The sequence below is a fragment of the Podarcis erhardii genome (assembly GCF_964252035.2).
Source record: "Podarcis erhardii genome assembly, chromosome: 1".
In the NCBI taxonomy this organism is placed as follows: domain Eukaryota; kingdom Metazoa; phylum Chordata; class Lepidosauria; order Squamata; family Lacertidae; genus Podarcis; species Podarcis erhardii.
In genome coordinates, this window is record NC_138497.1 from 129380169 (window position 1) to 129398555 (window position 18387).

At 44.0% G+C, this 18387-nt stretch overlaps 1 protein-coding gene across 1 annotated transcript; it reads right to left on the reverse strand.

The window, feature by feature from the left end:
* Window positions 1-417: 417 nt before the first annotated feature.
* SUMO1 (small ubiquitin like modifier 1) lies at window positions 418-13165 on the reverse strand. The gene is made up of 5 exons (XM_081850213.1): window positions 12831-13165; window positions 8122-8196; window positions 5664-5741; window positions 4223-4294; window positions 418-2578 (listed from the first exon to the last, which is right to left on the reverse strand). The coding sequence occupies exons 1-5, from the start codon at window positions 12840-12842 to the stop codon at window positions 2510-2512; spliced, it is 306 nt and encodes a 101-aa protein (XP_081706339.1). The 5' UTR covers window positions 12843-13165; the 3' UTR covers window positions 418-2509.
* Window positions 13166-18387: the final 5222 nt, after the last annotated feature.

Consider the following 18387-nt stretch of genomic DNA (forward strand, 5'->3'; position numbering starts at 1 on the left):
GTTCTCGAAGCTACCAGCATGAGTTTGACCAGACTGCAGGAGGACAGGAAGACTGGAGTGCCTGGAACAGGTGAGGCTGCAGGTCCCTTATTTTGGCTGCTGGTCCCTTATTTTCAAGGCTGCTGGTCCCTTATTTTCAAATCTGTAAGTTGACAGCTATGATCCAGCAACACCTAGCAGGGCTCTGTGAGCCATCAGCTTGTAGAAACTGGAAATGGAACAGGATGCAAAATCCTGGCTCACTCATTTCTACAGAACGTGGTGGCGACTGATACCTATGAGCTAGTTGAGTTATTCATTCGAGTGGCCCAGGAAGAAGAGGAAAACAGCAGGTTCCAGGCTAAAAACACATTTCCATTCACGTTTCACTCAGCTTGTTTATTACTGTAGTCATGGATAACACTTAAACCCCATATGCCAATTTTTGAAAACAAATTTTAATTTTTAAAAAAAGTTTTAGCATGTGTACAAAAAGGCATCAGAAGTGGGACATGGGAACTACAAGCATTGGAGAAGATCCATTAACACTTTACAATTAAGTGCCAGCTTAAAAATAAAATTAAACTCACAATCAAATGGTGTATTAAAAACATGCTTAAGAACATTGCAGTCTCAATTTCTGTCCTTTCCCCAATCCCCTTGCAAGAGGGAAAAACAAAAGAGGTAGAGCAATGTGTTTCTAATCCTGCCATCATCATACCATAAACCTGAGCTAAAGGGCCCCTTCTAGCATGACAGGTTTTCTATGACACTGTTCCGCGACTTACTAAAATAGGTATGGAGGTCAAAAAGTGTTCAGCGGGATAACCAATCGGGGAATACAGTTTTCCAACCCTCAATTAAGAATACTACTTCACAGAACAAACTCCACAAAAAACTGATGAATAGCTTTTATTTTGGAAAGCTGCTCTAACCATTCACCATTTGGTTTGGGATAGCGTTGGCTTGAAACGACGTATTTTCAGGAATCCCTATAACCCTAAGAACGCTTACGTGTGCTCCCTGGAAATCAGTTAGGCTTACTTCTACATAATACAAGAAATCAGGTTTGCTGCAAGGGCTTTGATGCTGATCCTATGAAGTCACACGACAAAACTTTGCAGTTCACAGGATGAAATTCTTGATCGTGTCTTGCAAGTAGCTCTGGCCAGTCTCACACTAGTATTATGCAAGCAGCAAGCAGAGCTCATGCATGGTTTTCGTTGCCACAGAGTACAGCATTTGATGAACCTAAAGATTAGCTAGGATTTCCAATGCAACACAAGGCGCTCAGTTTAGAAAGAGTTATGCGTGCTTAAACTGCATTAAAATCAATGGAGCAAGTTAGCTGCGGCTAATTTGAGCTCCATCAATTTTAAGTGAGCATTTTCTGTGACTATTCAAAACAAACACTTTAGTGCGCCCCTTTTACACCTTTTAAAAAGGTCATGAAGTGTTCGTGGCAGGGGGCTCACAAAATACTTGGGCACCCCTCCCCCAATTCTTGCAACCTTTTTCAACATTACGCTAACGTTAGTTTTCAGAACAGAGGAGGCATTTACAAAAGACATCTATTAGTTGAAGATAGACTGCTACTTAAAATTTGAGAGCAAGCGGCAAAGAGCGTGCTAGATCGCAAGGTGGAAAAACAAAATCAGTTGTTGCCCCACTGTCATATCCTCAGGCTGAAAGCCAGTGTTCCTTAAATATTCCTCACTGCTTCTGGCAAACAGTATCCAAGCCACAGGTATCTCAAAAAATGCAGATGCTTATAAATTTGTTTCCTCTCATTTATTTAAAGGGAATCCAGTACAGTCTATGTGCGCATTCAAAAACCACATCTCAGGCCAAAAGGTACCACAAAAGAATGAAATTATTAGCAACTCTCAGTACATGAAAGTACTAAAAATCAGAATGTTCCTGGGCTCTTCTGCCGATGGAAAAATCAGTAGGATTTCCCAAGTTCTCTTCGGTGATTTCATGTATCTCATACCCAAGAAAAAGACTACATTTTCCCATCAACATCTGGATGCTGTTCTGTCCTAGGCCACCAGCAAATAATACAGAACAAAGTTTGAGGACATAATCCTTCCACCGCTAAGCTCTCAGAAAAGCGTCAGCTCCTTTGGAACTTAAAATCCGCAAGTAAAAGCCGCACGTTAAAAAAACCACCTTGGGGCCAATACGGAAATTTTAGGAAACCTTTGCGCCCAATCTGGCAGATCTGTCAACGTGCTTGAAATACATGGGCCCTGTGAACACACAAATGTGCGTGTGGGTGGTTTCTAAAGAGGAAACGGGGGAAACAGGGAGGTACAACCGCAGTGGGAGCACAAGAATTCAGTACAATGAAAACAAGTGATAGCGTATAATGAGCACAAGTATTTATAACAGACATTTGTAAATAAGACCCCAGATACGGGCGTACGGTGCCGGTTTCGATTCAGTGTTATATACCACATTACAAAAGAACTATTATTTAAAAATAAGAAAAGAATAAAAGGGAAAGGAGGGGTGGGGAGCAAACAATCTAAATTGTTGAATGGCCTCCTGTCTGTTCCTGATAAACTTCAATCACATCTTCTTCTTCCATCCCAAGCTGTAAAATAAGAAACAATTATTATTTCTTAAAAATAGATATTCTGCATTCAGAACCGTCATTATTTTTCTTGTGGTTGTTAAGACATGACAGTAAACAAGAGAAGTCTGCAAACAAGCAACCCCTGGTTATGTAAAATTACTGACTTTAGTCAGATTCAAAACAGGAAGACTGGTTGAAATCATTTATTTCCTCATTTGTACTCTAGATATTTCTTTTTTTAAAAAAAGTTGCACAGTCACTGTTCTATCTAACAATAAAAAATGTGTATTTACAACTACATACTGTTTTATACCACCTAGGAGGGTAGACTTGAGCTGTTACTTCTAACTACACACCCACTACAAGTTGCTCTCATTTCAAAGTATAGATTTCCATTTGTCTCTGTACACGTATAAAAACAGTGAGAAAGACAATTATTAAAAAAACTGGCAGAACTGCCTAGAGGTTTCCAGAAGCAAATGTCAATGCGTTCCCCACCCCCTTCCCGAAAATGTGATTCAACTGGTTGTCATTAATATTCCTAATTTGAAAACCGAGCACAATCTGAAAGATCAAGTTCTCAGAGGGCATCAGCTGGAATAGCATCTCCTTGTAAAGGGGCTAAATTCTAGTACCTTGCGATAACTTGGGGCTGTATCACCCCATTCTGTGCAATGACAATAATGCTCAGATTTTTTACCTATCACACACTCTTTACAGAAGAGATTCTGAATGCGTTTGATACCAAGTCGTAAGTCCAAGTTCAGAAACAATGAAATGCAAGCCAAGCTTTGCTTTAACACGGCTGAGTTTTAATGTACAGATCACCTTTAAACTGTTCTGTTTTTAAAAACAGCAACCTAACCGCACCTTAATTGTTTTAAATTGTATTTCAAAACAGTTTTTTTCTCTCTTTTTGATCCACTTGGTGGGGAGGGGATACATTCACCATTTGCAAATCCTCTGGGGGCTGCAAGCGTGGCCGAAAGTAGACATAGCCACTCCTTCCTCTTGCACACAAGTCAGATGTGGAGAATAAAGATAAAGGAAAAGGGACCCCTGGCCATTAGGTCCAGTCGCGGATGACTCTGGGGTTGCGGCGCTCATCTCACTTTATTGGCCGAGGGAGCCAGCGTACAGCTTCCAACTCATGTGGCCAGCATGACTAAGACGCTTCTGGCGAACCCGAGCAGCGCACGGAAACGCTGTTTACCTTCCCGCCAGAGCGCTACCAATTTATCTACTTGCACTGGTGTGCTTTCGAACAGCTAGGTTGGCAGGAGCAGGGACCGAACAATGGGAGCTCACCCTGTCATGGGGATTCAAACCGCCGACCTTCTAATCGGCAAGTCCTAGGCTCTGTGGTTTAGACCACAGCACCACCTGCGTCCCTTGATGAGAATAACTACTCATCAAATGATCCATCCAAGGATCAGGGAAAGGAGACTTTGCATCTCTATCAGGGCAGTAAAGTTGGGCGGAAACCCGGTGCTTTCATTTTTGCCACCACCAAAACTGGTGGAGGTCTTTGGTCCCATAGAAAAATTGTTGGGTTGTGTGTGTGGCTAATTCAGCCCCAAAGCTGGGAGTAAGCTACCCCTGATTTAACCTTCCAAACGGTCTTAGCTGCGCATGTGGCAGTGTGCACTATGAAAAACGTACCTCTTTTGGAGTATGATTATCAGTAATTCTCTGACCCTCAAAGAGGAACCTGAGTGAATTCATAGGAACTCCCTGAAAAGGGAAAAGAAGGAGAAATTACTTTATTCCAACTTGTAAGACACACGCAAAAAGAACTGAAAAATGTAGGTGTTGCTTCTTCTTTTTCTCTCTCTTCGATCTAATGGAAGAATTGAAGCACCAACAAATTCTCTCATGAGCTGAAAAGCATGGAATATGTAAGTTAAGGAACCCAACCTTAGCTTCTGCACCATGTATAGGGCAAGTATGTTTTATAGTCACACACACTGGCTTGCTTATAACCTAATCTCCATGCACCTGCCCTTCTGCCTGGTCATTCAGATCAAATCTTCTTCTGCAGATCATCAGTGAGTTATATCCTTACAGTGGTACCTCGGGTTAAGTACTTAATTTGTTCCAGAGGTCCGTTCTTAACCTGAAACTGTTCTTAACCTGAAGCACCACTTTAGCTAATGGGGCCTCCTGCTGCCGCCGCGCCACCGGAACACGATTTCTGTTCTTATCTTGAAGCAAAGTTCTTAACCTGAAGCACTATTTCTGGGTTAGCGGAGTCTGTAACCTGAAGCGTATGTAACCCGAGGTACCACTGTATTTTAATCCTGTTGTTGCTTTCGTTGTTTCAATTGTTTATCATCCGCCACCCTGAAAGCATTTTGTTTTCTTACTATGTTTATAGCTCACCTTTCTTCCATCATGGAACCCAAGGCAGCCCGGGGCCGGTATGCCCCATGGAGGACCTTAAGATCCATAAATAGCAACACCCTAGAGGTCCCGGGCCCTAAGGAAGTTAGATTAGCCACAACCGGAGCCAGGGCCTTTTCAACACTGGCTCCGGCCTGGTGGAACGCTCTGCCTCATGAGACCAGGGCCCTGCAGGATTTGATTTCTTTCCGCAGGGCCTGTAAGAAAGAGTTGTTCCGCCTGGCCTTTGGCTTGGAACCAATTTGATTCCCTCCCCCTCTTTCTTTTTTCCTTTCTCCTCCTGTGATGAGGCTGCATTTTGATGTTTTAAGGTTGTAGTTTAATCTTGTTTTTTAAGTCGTATTTCAATCAACTTGTTTTTATATTGGTTGTTAGCCGCCCTGAGCCCGGTCTTGGCTGGGGAGGGCGGGGTATAAATAATAATAATAATAATAATAATAATAATAATAATAATAATAATAATTACAATGCAAAAATCCTGCCCACAGCCATCCCTGGGTGGGATCAAACCCCCATCCTTCTGGTTAACAGCCAAAGGCCCATTGCACCAAAGAGACCCTAAAAGCTAACACAGGTGTCATCATCACAAAATTACACGTTAACTCAACACAATATTCCTCTTCATTTTCTCAATTCCACTTTCACAGGAAGAGAAGTGTATTTTAAGAAGGAAAATAAAGAGCCCCCAAATTTCACAAACCTGTCTCTGACAGTACGATTCTTTAAGTTTTTTTAGATGCGTTGTCATTTTCACCTTGAAGTGTATTTCGCTGCTGTCCTGCAAACAGAATACAAAATCTATTAGCTTTCCCACACGTTATTAAAAAGGCAATTGGTTTCTCCAACGGTTTACAATGGAAGATAATGCTCAAAAGTTCGTCTTACATTTGTTTGACTGCTTGTTCCTTCAATATGTCTATTACCAGTAGCTAATGAATAATCTGAAGTTTCATTTTGTTCTGTTTTAAAATAGATGGGGTTATCTTTGCTTTGCTGAATACGAGCATGGTGACTGAGCGCGTGGTTGCTGAACAACTCCAGGCACACCTGGAAGAAGTGGACCATTTGGATCCCTTCCAGTCGGGATTCAGGCCTCATTATGGGACTGAAACTGCCTTGGTCGCGCTGGTCGATGATCTCCGGCAGGCTAGGGACAAAGGTGAGAGCTGTTTCCTAGTTCTGCTGGATCTCCCAGCGGCTTTTGATACCATTGACCATAACATCCTTCTGGACCATCTAGAAGGGCTGGGACCTGGGGGCACTGTAATAAAGTGGTTCTGCTCCTTCCTCCTGGGCTGTGTTCAGAAAAGCGGTGGTAGGGGATGAGTGTTCAGACCTCTGCGCTCTCACTTGTGGGGTGCCTCAGGGTTCTGTCCTCTCCCCCATGCTTTTTAACATCTACATGCAGCCGCTGGGAGAGATCATCAGGGGGTTTGGGTTGGGTGTTCATCAATATGCAGATGATACCCAGCTCTACCTCTCTTTCAAATCAGAACCAGTGAAGGCGGTGCAGGTCCTGTGTGAGTGTCTGGAGGCAGTTGGAGGATGGATGGCGGATGAAGTTGAATCCTGACAAGACAGAAGTAGTTTTGGGGGGACGGGGCAGGTGGGTGTGGAGGGCTCCCTAGTCCTGAATGGGGTAACTGTGCCCCTGAGGGACCAGGTGCGCAGCCTGGGAGTCATTTTGGACTCACATCTGTCCATCGAGGCGCAGATCATTTCTGTGTCAAGGGTGGCTGTTTACCAGCTCCATCTGGTACGCAGGCTGAGACCCTATCTGCCAGCTAACTGTCTCGCCAGAGTGGTGCATGCTCTAGTTCAGTGTTTCCCAACCTTGGGCCTCCAGCTGTTTTTGAACTACAATTCCCATCATCCCTGCCCACTGGTCTTGCTAGCTAGGGATGATGGGAGTTGTAGTCCAAAAACAGCTGGAGGCCCAAGGTTGGGAAACACTGCTCTAGTTATCTCCCGCTTGGACTACTGCAATGCGCTCTACGTGGGGCTACCTTTGAAGGTGACCCGGAAACTACAACTAATCCGGAATGCAGCAGCTAGACTGGTGACTGGGAGCGGCCGCCGAGACCACATAACACCAGTCCTGAAAGACCTACGTTGGCTCCCAGTACGTTTCCGAGCACAATTCAAAGTGTTGGTGCTGACCTTTAAAGCCCTACACTGCCTCGGTCCAGTATACCTGAAGGAGCATCTCCACCTCCACCGTTCTGCCCGGACACTGAGGTCCAGCGCCGAGGGCCTTCTGGCAGTTCCCTCATTGTGAGAAGCCAAGTTACAGGGAACCAGGCAGAGGGCCTTCTCGGCAGTGGCACCTACCCTGTGGAACGCCCCACCACCACCAGATGTCAAAGAGAAGAACAACTATCAGCCTTTTAGAAGACATCTGAAGGCAGCCCTCTTTAGGGAAGCTTTTAATGTTTAACAGACTACTGTATTTTAATACTTTGTTGGAAGCCGCCCAGAGTGGCTGGGGAAACCTAGCCAGATGGGTGGGGTATAAATAATCAATGATTAGTAGTAGTAGTACTAGTAGTAGTAGTGGTAGTAGTAGTATCTTAAATTCTGGACTTGTGCCTTTATTGAAATGTGTCCTTTATTCACCAGCTTTGGCTAGCGTAAAGAAAACCCCAACCCATAGCAAAAATATCAGCCTTTGCATGTCCACACATTCATCAGCCTTGTAACAAGTCAAATCATCTAAAGAGTCCACTTGAGTGGCAGTAGCTATGCAACGTCTCAGGCAGAGGTTGTTTTTAGTCCAGCTGTCCAACATCATTTTAAGCAGAGATGAGAGGAACTGAGCCTAAGACCTTCTGTATGAAAAGCATGCGTCAATGTATATACGTTTGATGAAGAAGAAGAGTTTAGATTTTATATTCTGCTTTATCACTACCCGAGGAAGTCTCAAAGCAGCTAACATTCTTCTTTCCCTTCCTCCCCCACAACAAACACTCTATGAGGTGAGGTGGGGCTGAGAGACTTCCGAGAAGTGTGACTGGCCCAAGGTCACCCAGCAGCTGCATGTGGAGGAGCGGAGACAGGAACCCTGTTTCCATCGCTCTTAACCACTACACCACAGTCCACCCAGTGTTTAAACTTATACCAGTGGAACAATTGAAATGTTCACATTAAATAGAGCTTACCTGCCCGATGACTTTGAGTTTAATGTATTCTCCCTCTTTCTTATCTCCCAAGTCCTCTGCTGAAGGTTTGGCTTCCTGCAGAGGAAAAGGAAACAAAAAAAACCCCGAAGTGATAAACTACAATACAAACTATTTCCACTGGTCAATTCTATGATAGCTTTTTGCAAATTTATGATGAATTAGCGCCACAATAGGAACCTATACCTATTGAATTAATCAGACAGAATACTGCAGTGACTCTAGGGATCTAGGGCACACAGTCAACTTATGTGGGGTAATAAAAAAGCTCAGCCATGTCCCATGTGAAATTGGCGCACAACCTAGTACATAGCTAATATTTTCCCATAGTAACACATTGCAGGCAAAGCAATGGTGGTCAGGCTTGCCTTTCAGAGAAACCTGCTTGCAAAGAACTGATCTTCTCACTGAGTAACCCTGCTTCTCTATAAGCATTCCCACTTTGAAAATAACTATACTGTATTGGCACTGGTGTGGAACGTTTTCAAGTCCATGCACAAGCAAAAAGCACCAACAGCTCTACTTTATAATGAGCTACAGAGCACAACGATGGGAGCAATTGCCTTCTTAGTGTTTTTATTCTTGATCTGGAAAAACAAGGATTTAGGCACTTTCAGGAGAGCTAGACTCCCCTAAATAAGTATTTTGAGTTCTCCAAGGTGGCAACTGGGGGGGGGGATTGGTACGCCTTTTCTGGGTAGCTCCCCATCTCTCGAATGATCTCCCCAAGGAAACTCCCCCCCCCAGCAAAGACTATTTCCCCAAGCCTTTTTTAAAGCAATTGAATCTATGTAGTTTCATTCTCTTCCAATCTTAGTGCTCGCACCTCTGTTGCTTTAATTACATTACTGCTTTAACTGGAGTGCAGAGCCACCCCTAGAGCACTTTCCTGGACGGCAAGCTATCATTTTTTTAAATAAGCAAAGCAAGTTCTCCTGCAAGGCTCACATCTTTTAAAAGGCTTTGCAAGTACTGAAAAGATCTGCAGAAAGGACAGCACTGCACTCCTTAGTACAGTGGTGCCCCTCAAGACGAAAAACCCGCTAGACGAAAGGGTTTTCCGTTTTTCGAGGCGCTTCGCAAGACAAATTTCCCTATGGGCTTGCTTCGCAAGACGAAATGTCTTGCGAGTTCCTGCGGGGTTTTTTCTCCCTTTCCCCCCCTTTTCCTAAGCCGCTAAGCCTTTAATAGCCGCTAATCCGCTAAGCCTTTAATAGCCGCTAAGCCGCTAATAGGGGTGCTTCGCAAGACGAAAAAAATGCTAGACGAAGAGACTCGCGGAACGGAGCGGAACGGATTATTTTCGTCTTGCGAGGCACCACTGTACTTCTTGCTGAGCTAGAATCTTGCTTAAACCTTCAATTTACAGTGGTGCCCCGCAAGACGAACGCCTCGCAAGGCGGAAAACCCGCTAGACGAAAGGGTTTTCCGTTTTGGAGGCGCTTCACAAAACAAATTTCCCTATGGGCTTGCTTCGCAAGACGAAATGTCTTGCGAGTTCCTGCGGGGTTTTTTCTCCCTTTCCCCCCCCTTTTCCTAAGCCGCTAAGCCGCTTATCAGCTCATCCGCTAAAAGCCGCTAAACCGCTAATAGCGCTAATCCGCTAAGCTGTCAATGGGCTTGCTTCGCAAGACGAAAAAAACGCTATACGAAGAGCCTCACGGAACAGATTAATTTCGTCTTGCGAGGCACCACTGTATCTTTTTCATAGCTTGAAGGCGGAGGAATGTGTTAACTGCCTGTTTAGTTCACCCCACAAGAGACAGTTTGCCAACCAGAAGTGAATACAGTGGACGTTCAGGTTGTGAACGCGATCCGTGTGGGATGCACGTTCGCAACCCGCAACTGCGCACATGCGGGTTTCAATTTGGCACTTCGGTGCATGCGCAAAGCACGATTTAGTGCTTCTGCACATGCGCAACTGCCGAAACCTGGAAGTAATGTGTTCCGGTGCTTCCAGGTTTCAGCGGTCCACAACCCGAAAAAACGCAACCTGAAGCGGCTGTAACCCGAGGTATGGCTGTACTAACAGAAATTGGCAGTAACAGTGAATATACTTCTTCCACAGCAGAGCATGACCATAGTTTGTATTGCTGATGAACAGAAACATTTATAAGGTAACGCTTCTAGCCTCTGAGAACCTGAAAATGTGCCGAGTAAATGCAAGACCAGAGGAATAGGGAGCAGTAAAGCGGGCCTGTTTAAAAGGATAAGAAATCAGCTAACTACTGTTGCCAAACATGTAAATGGAGAAGGTAGAGTTTTGAACAATTTGAAATCAATTAAAATAGAATTGTGATTTAACACCTGCATTCCTGAGCTCAGATATAAACCCTTAGCTCACCATGACATTCATCTATGAGAAATGACTTGATATTGAAGACAAACACAAATAAGAACTTGCCGATGTATGGGTTTTGAGCCACAGCTCACGTCAAATCCGTTTATGCTACTGCTACAAAGAAACTAATGTAGCACTGCTGCTGATTGTTTCCCTATTGTTTTCATTTCATTAACATCATATTTATAACCGAAGTTAATGCAGTGTTTAAGTTATTGAAAGGGTGTTCTGTTTAACACTACAGTTCATTAACGACATTAAGTAAAACAGCCACAGTAGTAAAACAAAGTTAATTATAACCTATAAACGCAATATCAATAGACGGATGAGCTACCAGTAGCTTTTTGGAGGGTTTTTGTTTTGTTTTGTTTTTTGCAATTTAACATAGAAATTGATGAACGGTTGAAGTGCAGCATTACAGAAAGTAAACAAAGGGTAAGTATGGAATGAGGGAAATAATTATTAATGGTTAGAGTTAAAGGAGAGATACTGTGTTGGGGGAAACTAGTGTCACTAAAACAAAGTCTTATACCATCTTTAAGACTAACAAATTCATGATGGGTTAAGTTTTCACACCAAGTATTTATGCGCCATAACAGGAAAAACTCCGAAAAGATATATTCATGTTTTAAAAAATGACTATGTTTGGATGCAACACCTAAGTTTAGCTTCGGGCTTCTATGCTTCCCTCCAGTGTGACCCCAGGGAAGTAAGAAGTGTTATGTCTGAACCCAGGAAAAACTGCGGTTAGCCTTCAACTTCAAACTGTGGTTTATGTTGCTTGCTTGCTCCAAAAGGCTTTAGTTTACATTAACCACAATTTAGGGTTTTGACGTAACCTTTTAAATTAACTGCAGTTTAGTATTAATTTTAAAGGACGCAACCAGTCTCTTCCTGACAGTTATGCCGGTAGTGGAACACTCATACCCTTAACCCCAGTTTACATTCGAATTGGGCCAATAGGATAAATATTCTGTACTAGCTGAAAAATAGCTAGCTGAACCATTTTATTTTTTTAAAAAAAATAACAGCTGCAACCAAACCATTTCACAATTCTTATTCGATCAAGGTATCAAATAGATTTTCTCCCATACACACACAAACCCCCAAACATAGACCCAACACTGCAGCCAAACATTCACCATGGCAAGAAATGATCTCCTACTCAAGGACATCTCACGCAAAGCAAAACAGGGGACATCATTTTTGCAAGTTATTTCCAGGAAAGGCACACATACAAAATATGGACGCCAGAGGCTAGGATCTAAACCAGGCATAGGCAAACTCTGCCCTCCAGCTGTTTTGGGACGACAACTCCCATCATCCCTAGCTAACAGGACCAGTGGTCAGGGATGATGGGGACTGTAGTCCCCAAACATCTGGAGGGCCGAGTTTGCCTATGCCTGATCTAAACCAATGGCTTAAAGTGACAAGAAAACAGATTCTGACTCAAAACATCAGGAAGAACTCTCTTGACAGTTAACAGCTGTTGGCCAGTGGACTCCCACTAGAGGCAGAATCGTGCAATTGGAAGGGACCCTGAGGGTCCTCTAGTCCAACCCACCGCGACGCAGGAACCTTTTGCCCGACGTGGGGCTGGGAACCCACCCACCACCCCGAAAATTCAGGGTCTCGTGCCCAGAGGTCGGCGCACTCGCCTTGCACGGGATCTTTTGAGCAGAGGTTGGGGGGGGGCACCGCGTGCCCTGTAGGATCTAGTTGAGATCCCTGCATTGCAAGGGGGGGTTGGACTAGATGACCCTGGGGGTCCCTCCCTCCCATCCTATGTTGCTTTTGTTTCTTGGCTTGCTTTCCCCCTACCCCCCACCGACCCCATTTGAAATGCTATTTGAAATGGAACAAGAAGAAGATAGGGACCCCGACAAACCCCAGCCCCCCTTTTTTTGGCTAAAGGACCCACAGCTCCAACCCTCCCCTCCCCAAATCCCCTCTCTCGCTTTATCCCACGCAGGGACCCCAAAGTGTGGGGGTTCCGAAATGAATCGAGGAGAGGAGAGGGACCCCGACAAACCCCAGCCCCCCTTTTTTGGGTCAAAAGGCCCCACAGCTCCAACCCTCCCCATCCCAAATCCCCTCTCTCGCTTTATCCCACGCAGGGACCCCAAAGTGTGGGGTGGGAGAGGACAGAGGGCGAAACACCGCCGCCGCCCCCCCCTCCCCACCCCACAACCCGGGGGTCTAAAGCCTTCGAGGGGCGTCTATGGGGCGGGGAGGAGGCGCCTCCGCCTGCCGGCCTTGCGCTTTATTACCCCCGGGGCTTTGCCTTCCCCCTTCCCCGGGGATCCCGGAGAGGCCTCGGCGGGGAAAGGAGGAGGAGAGAAGCGGCTACCTGGTCCGACATGGCTCCCCGCCGCAGGCTCAGCTGGGCCGGCCGCCTCCGCCTCCCTCCGCCGCCAAGGAGCAGCCGCCGCCGCCTGCCTTCACTTCTTCTTCTTCTTCCTCTTCTTCCTCCTCCTCCTGCCTTCTTTCTCTCTCCCTCTTTCTCGGAGACCCGGAGCGGAGACGGAGAGCACAAGCCCCAGGCCGGCGAAGGAGGGAGTTCCTCCGCGCCTGAGCTCACTTCCCGCTCCCTGACGCGGCCTGGGAGGAGGAGGAGGAGAAAGAAGCTTCTCCTCCTTTCCTTTCGCTTCCCTTTATTCCCTCCTTCCTTCTTTCCTTCCCTCCTTCTTCCCTCTTTTTTATTTTTTATTTTTATAGAATATTTATTGAAGTTTTCAAAAAAAATAATACAATGTAAAAGAAAAAGAAAACATAACCAGAAATAAAAACAATTAAAAACACATAGAATTTCCATTACTTATCTTCTTTTAACTTATTTTCCAGACCTCCTCATACCTCCCTTTCTTGTATTCCAATTCAAATTGTTAGTTCAGCAAATCCTCACCATTAGTTTTTACTTATTTCTAGACCTTTTTTTTCCATATCTCTTAAGCATTACAGCGGGAAACCACTTAATTTCTATCCAACATCATTCTAACATCCATTACTTTTACAGTATTTTTTTTATAGAATATTTATTAAAGTTTTCAAAAAATAATACAATGTAAAATAAAAAGAAAACATAACCACAAATAAAAACAATTAAAAACACATAGAATTTCCATTACTTATCTTCTTTTAACTTATTTTCCAGACCTCCTCATACCTCCCTTTCTTGTATTCCAATTCAAATTGTTAGTTCAGCAAATCCTCACCATTAGTTTTTACTTATTTCTAGACCTTTTTTTTTCATATCTCTTAAGCATTACAGCGGGAAACCACTTAATTTCTATCCAACATCATTCTAACATTCATTACTTTTACAGTATTTTTTTTATAGAATATTTATTAAAGTTTTCAAAAAATAATACAATGTAAAATAAAAAGAAAACATAACCACAAATAAAAACAATTAAAAACACATAGAATTTCCATTACTTATCTTCTTTTAACTTATTTTCCAGACCTCCTCATACCTCCCTTTCTTGTATTCCAATTCAAATTGTTAGTTCAGCAAATCCTCACCATTAGTTTTTACTTATTTCTAGACCTTTTTTTTTTCATATCTCTTAAGCATTACAGCGGGAAACCACTTAATTTCTATCCAACATCATTCTAACATGCATTAATTTTACAGTATTTCTGTAAGTAGTCTTTAAATTTCTTCCAATCTTCCTCCTTCTTCCCTCTTCTCCTTCGACGGAAGTCTCGAGTGGCATGAACGGCGACACCTTGGTTCAGCAGGACTTAAGCCGTTGCGAAACCAAAGCGTTCCAAAACCGAGGCGCGCAACGATTTGATAAAAAGCAGTTTATAAGCCGAACAAGCTCTAGTTGTATTTTCTCCTACTGATAGGGAGCCCACTTAAGGACTCGATACGGGCTCTTGGATACCCCATAAGGGAAGAAGGGCAGATTTTGTTTACAACGCTAGCAATTTGGGGGAAATTTTATTACCATGTTCAAAAAAAATTCTCTTTTTCAGGAATATCAAATCTGCCCCCGCTCTCTTGGGAGCCCCCCAAAAAATTAAAGGGGAAAAAACCTGGATGTACGTTTCCAAACTATAAGATTAAAAAAACAAATCGAATAAAACCTACATGCAGCAGCAGTGTTTTGTGTTGTATCGGCTCCTGTGATGTACATATTTTGTTACGTGGAAATGGCTTTTAGATACCCATTAGGTCCATAAATTACCACGTAGCATATACAGTGGTACCTCAGGTTAAGTACTTAATTTGTTCCGGAGGTCCGTTCCTAACCTGAAACTGTTCTTAACCTGAAGCACCACTTTAGCTAATGGGGCCTCCTGCTGCCGGAGCACGATTTATGTTCGTATCCTGAAGCAAAGTTCTTAACCTGAAGCACTATTTCTGGGTTAGCGGAGTGTGTAACCTGAAGTGTATGTAACCCGAGGTACCACTGTACAGTCATACCCCAGGTTGAATGTGCTTCAGGTTGAGCGCTTTCGGATTGCACGTTACTTCCAGGTTTCACCGCTCGTGCTTGCGCAGATGCTCAAAATGGCATCATGCGTATGCATGGAAGTGGCAAAACGCGAGCCACGCATGCGCCACCGCGTCTTATGTTCCATTCAGGATGCGAACGGGGCTCCGGAACGGATCCCGTGCGCATCCCGAGGTACATACCTCGGGTTACAGACGCTTCAGGTTACAGACTCCACTAACCCAGAAATATTACCTCGGGTTATCTATATAGGCGTTTGAGAACCAAGATAGCACTGTACAGGCAAAAAAGGAAGGAGTTATAAAATAAAGATATGGGGGGGGGGGAGTGCAGAGAGATTTGATATTCCTGAAAAGAGAATTTATTCGAACATAGTAATAAAATTTTCCCAAATTGCTAGCTAGGAGCCATACAGCCCATCATTACAGGCAAAAAGGAGTTACCGTATTTTTCGTCCCATAGGATGCTCCATCCCATAGGACGCACCTAGTTTTTTGGGGGGGAAATAAAGGGAAAAAAAATTCCCTTTATTTCCCCCCCAAAACCAGGTCGGGGAAACCAAACCAGGTCGGGGAACAGCGGGATGGTGGTGCTGTACCTCCCCGCTGCCCCCCGAGCTTGTGGGGCTGGCCGATGTCTGCCCGGCGCGCGGGGCGCTCTGCTTCAGGGCATCCTGCGTGCCGGGCGGCAGGCTGCTATCCGCAGCCTAGGGAACTCCCGCGGGCTCCCCAGGCTTGCTGATAGCTTCCTGAAGCCTGGAGAGCGAGAGGGGTCGGTGCACACTGACCCCTCTCGCTCTCCAAGCTTCAGCGAAAGCCTGTATTCACCCCATAGGACGCACACAGATTTCCCCTTCATTTTTGGAGGGAAAAAGTGCGTCCTATAGGGCGACAAATACGGTATACACAATTACAAGCAGAAGTCTAATGTCAAGGTCAAGGGAAGCTTTTTAAGGTCTCATGTTTTGCTCTGTATTTGCTACATGCTGGACATAGGAGCGGGGGGGGGGGCTTCTGCCCCCACTCCACAAATTCCCATTCAAAATGTCTGCTACAAAAATGTCTCCTACGAAAGAGACACAAAACTTACAACACTGGGGCTGAACAAATTCAGCAGGACAAAGGATTAAAATATAAATTTGATATTTCCATCAAAATGTTAAATACAGTGAAATGATTAGCTATTCACAAGCTTCCAAATGGATAAATGAACAACTCGGCTCTCTTACAAACATACAGTCCAAAAAGGCACCTCCTGCCTTAAATTTACATCACAGCAGTTTCCAGAGCCAATACTGTAAAACTCAAAACATCTGTTTGGCTCAAGAGAGCTATGATCAAATTGGAAAGAAAGACCTGATTGTGTGTGCAGTTCCCTCGTGACCATGCGCTCAACTCTTTTGGATTACAGCCATGAATTGCAGAGACTCGGTTCACCTTTTGCTTATAAATCAGGATTAATTTCACTGAAGTATAAAGTGGAACAGAAGATACTGTAGTCATGTACTACGCTTTTTGCATCAGAATTCGCATTCTGCTTTCTGTCTGCGTTTAGATCCTTCTGATCGGAGTTCAAGCCAAGAGCATGTTCAGCGCAATGGTTTTACTGGTGCGGGTCGGTAAATGTGCCCATGTTGTAAACAAAATCTGTCCTTTTCCCCTTATGGGGTATCCAAGAGCCCTTATAGAGTCCTTACGTGGGTTCCCTATTGGTAGGAGAAAATAACAGAGGCCAACCAGAGAATACTAAGAAGCAAAGCCGCTAGTAAGCCTGATCTTTATTGAACTTTTGCAACAGGGTGCTCCCCTCACACGCATGAAAGGAGGAGGACCCCGAACAAAGGTGTGCCTGCCCTTATATAGACATTTTAAATTCCCTGCCTTGGAGTTCAAGACCCCCCCCCCATACATCATACATACATCACAGAAGGGGTGTAACCCAAGATCACCCCCCACAAACATCATACCTACATCACAGAAAAGGCGGTCTACAACAGAAATTTGAATGTTGTTGTTTTTTCTGCCTGCCAGGTTAATGCCTTATCTGATTGCCTTTCCTGGTAGTCTGCCCAATGGTGATTTCTAAATTCCTGTAACAAGGAAGGTTTTTTTCACCTCCTCCCTCCTTGCAGAGAAACATTTGGCCAGCTTGAGAGTCAAAATGGTTCCTGTGCTGATCTATGTACGTGTTTGGTTGGTACATTTACGAACATTATATAGATGTAGATATATAGATGTAGATATATAGATATAGATATAGATGACCTTAAATTTTATTATTACACCCATCACTGGGTAATATGGACAGTGGTGTGGTGCTGGGCAGATCACAGCTCTGAGACTTTTTTAGATCAGGAGTGATGCCATCATCCGCCAGACTAGGCATAGCTGTCAACTTTCAGATTTGAAAATAAGGGATCAGCAGCCTCACCTGTCCCGGGGACAGTCTACGGGATATCTAACAATCTGGGATAGCAGCGGGAAACGGCGCTGGAATAAGGGAATTTCCCGCAAAAAAAGGGAAGGTTGACAGCTATGCAGACTAGGGCACCAGAATGAGCAATCATCCGTCCTTGCTTCATAGTCATATGAAGCTTTCAAGGCTGTTTATGACAGATTAGCATCAAGGACGCCAGAGAACGGAGAAAATATTGAAGTGAAGGCTGTGTCCTTCTTTCACCCAACCCTTCCATGGAACTCCTACTGCATGGCAACTGTTTCAATAGTAATACTGCTTTGCAAGATGGAATGCATAGCTTGCATAGCTCATTAAAAACTGTAGGCTGCATTTCAGCTGGCTGAGGATATTTTGTATGGAAATATACATGCATGGTGGGGACCCCACAATTCTTCTCAGTGGCTGCTCCCAGGCAACTTTGGAACTCCCTGGGGGAGCTAGACCAGCTTGCAACTTGCTGTCTTTCCTTCTTGTTATATTATTATTATTATTATTATTATTATTATTATTATTATTATTATTATTTTGTATACTGCCCTTCATAGATCTCGGGGCAGTTCACAGCATAAAAATGTTCCAGTGGGTTTGTGGAAAGTGGCTGCTTTTTAAATGAAAGGGCTGGCACCGTGCTGGTTTTATGGTAAATATTTGTATGTTTTTAAAGCAAGATTTTCTACATGCATATGGCTTTAATTCCATTAACGTTTAAATGGTGTGGGGTTTTTTTTAAACGACTTGTCCCCTTATGTTTTTAGCGATTTTTGCTTTTATGTGTAAGCCGCCTTGAGTCTCCGTGAGGGGGGAAAAAGGGCTATAAATCAATATAATGTAATAGTAATCATAATAACAACAACAACACTCTGTTTCCTAAAGTTGCTGTCTATATAAGCTGCTGAAAACTGCGCCTATTTTGCCCTCAAAAATGTAGTTGTTTTGAATTACAGTATGCAATTTATTTATTTTTGTGGGGCCCCATTTTCGACC

Bases quoted from the DNA above. Each gene is read 5' to 3' on its own strand.
- SUMO1 (XM_081850213.1), bottom strand. The intron at 5,742-8,121 runs GTAAGCTCTATT...TTCTGTTTGCAG, and splicing joins AACTCAAAGTCATCGGGCAG to GACAGCAGCGAAATACACTT. The intron at 2,579-4,222 runs GTACGTTTTTCA...CTTATTTTACAG, and splicing joins ATAATCATACTCCAAAAGAG to CTTGGGATGGAAGAAGAAGA.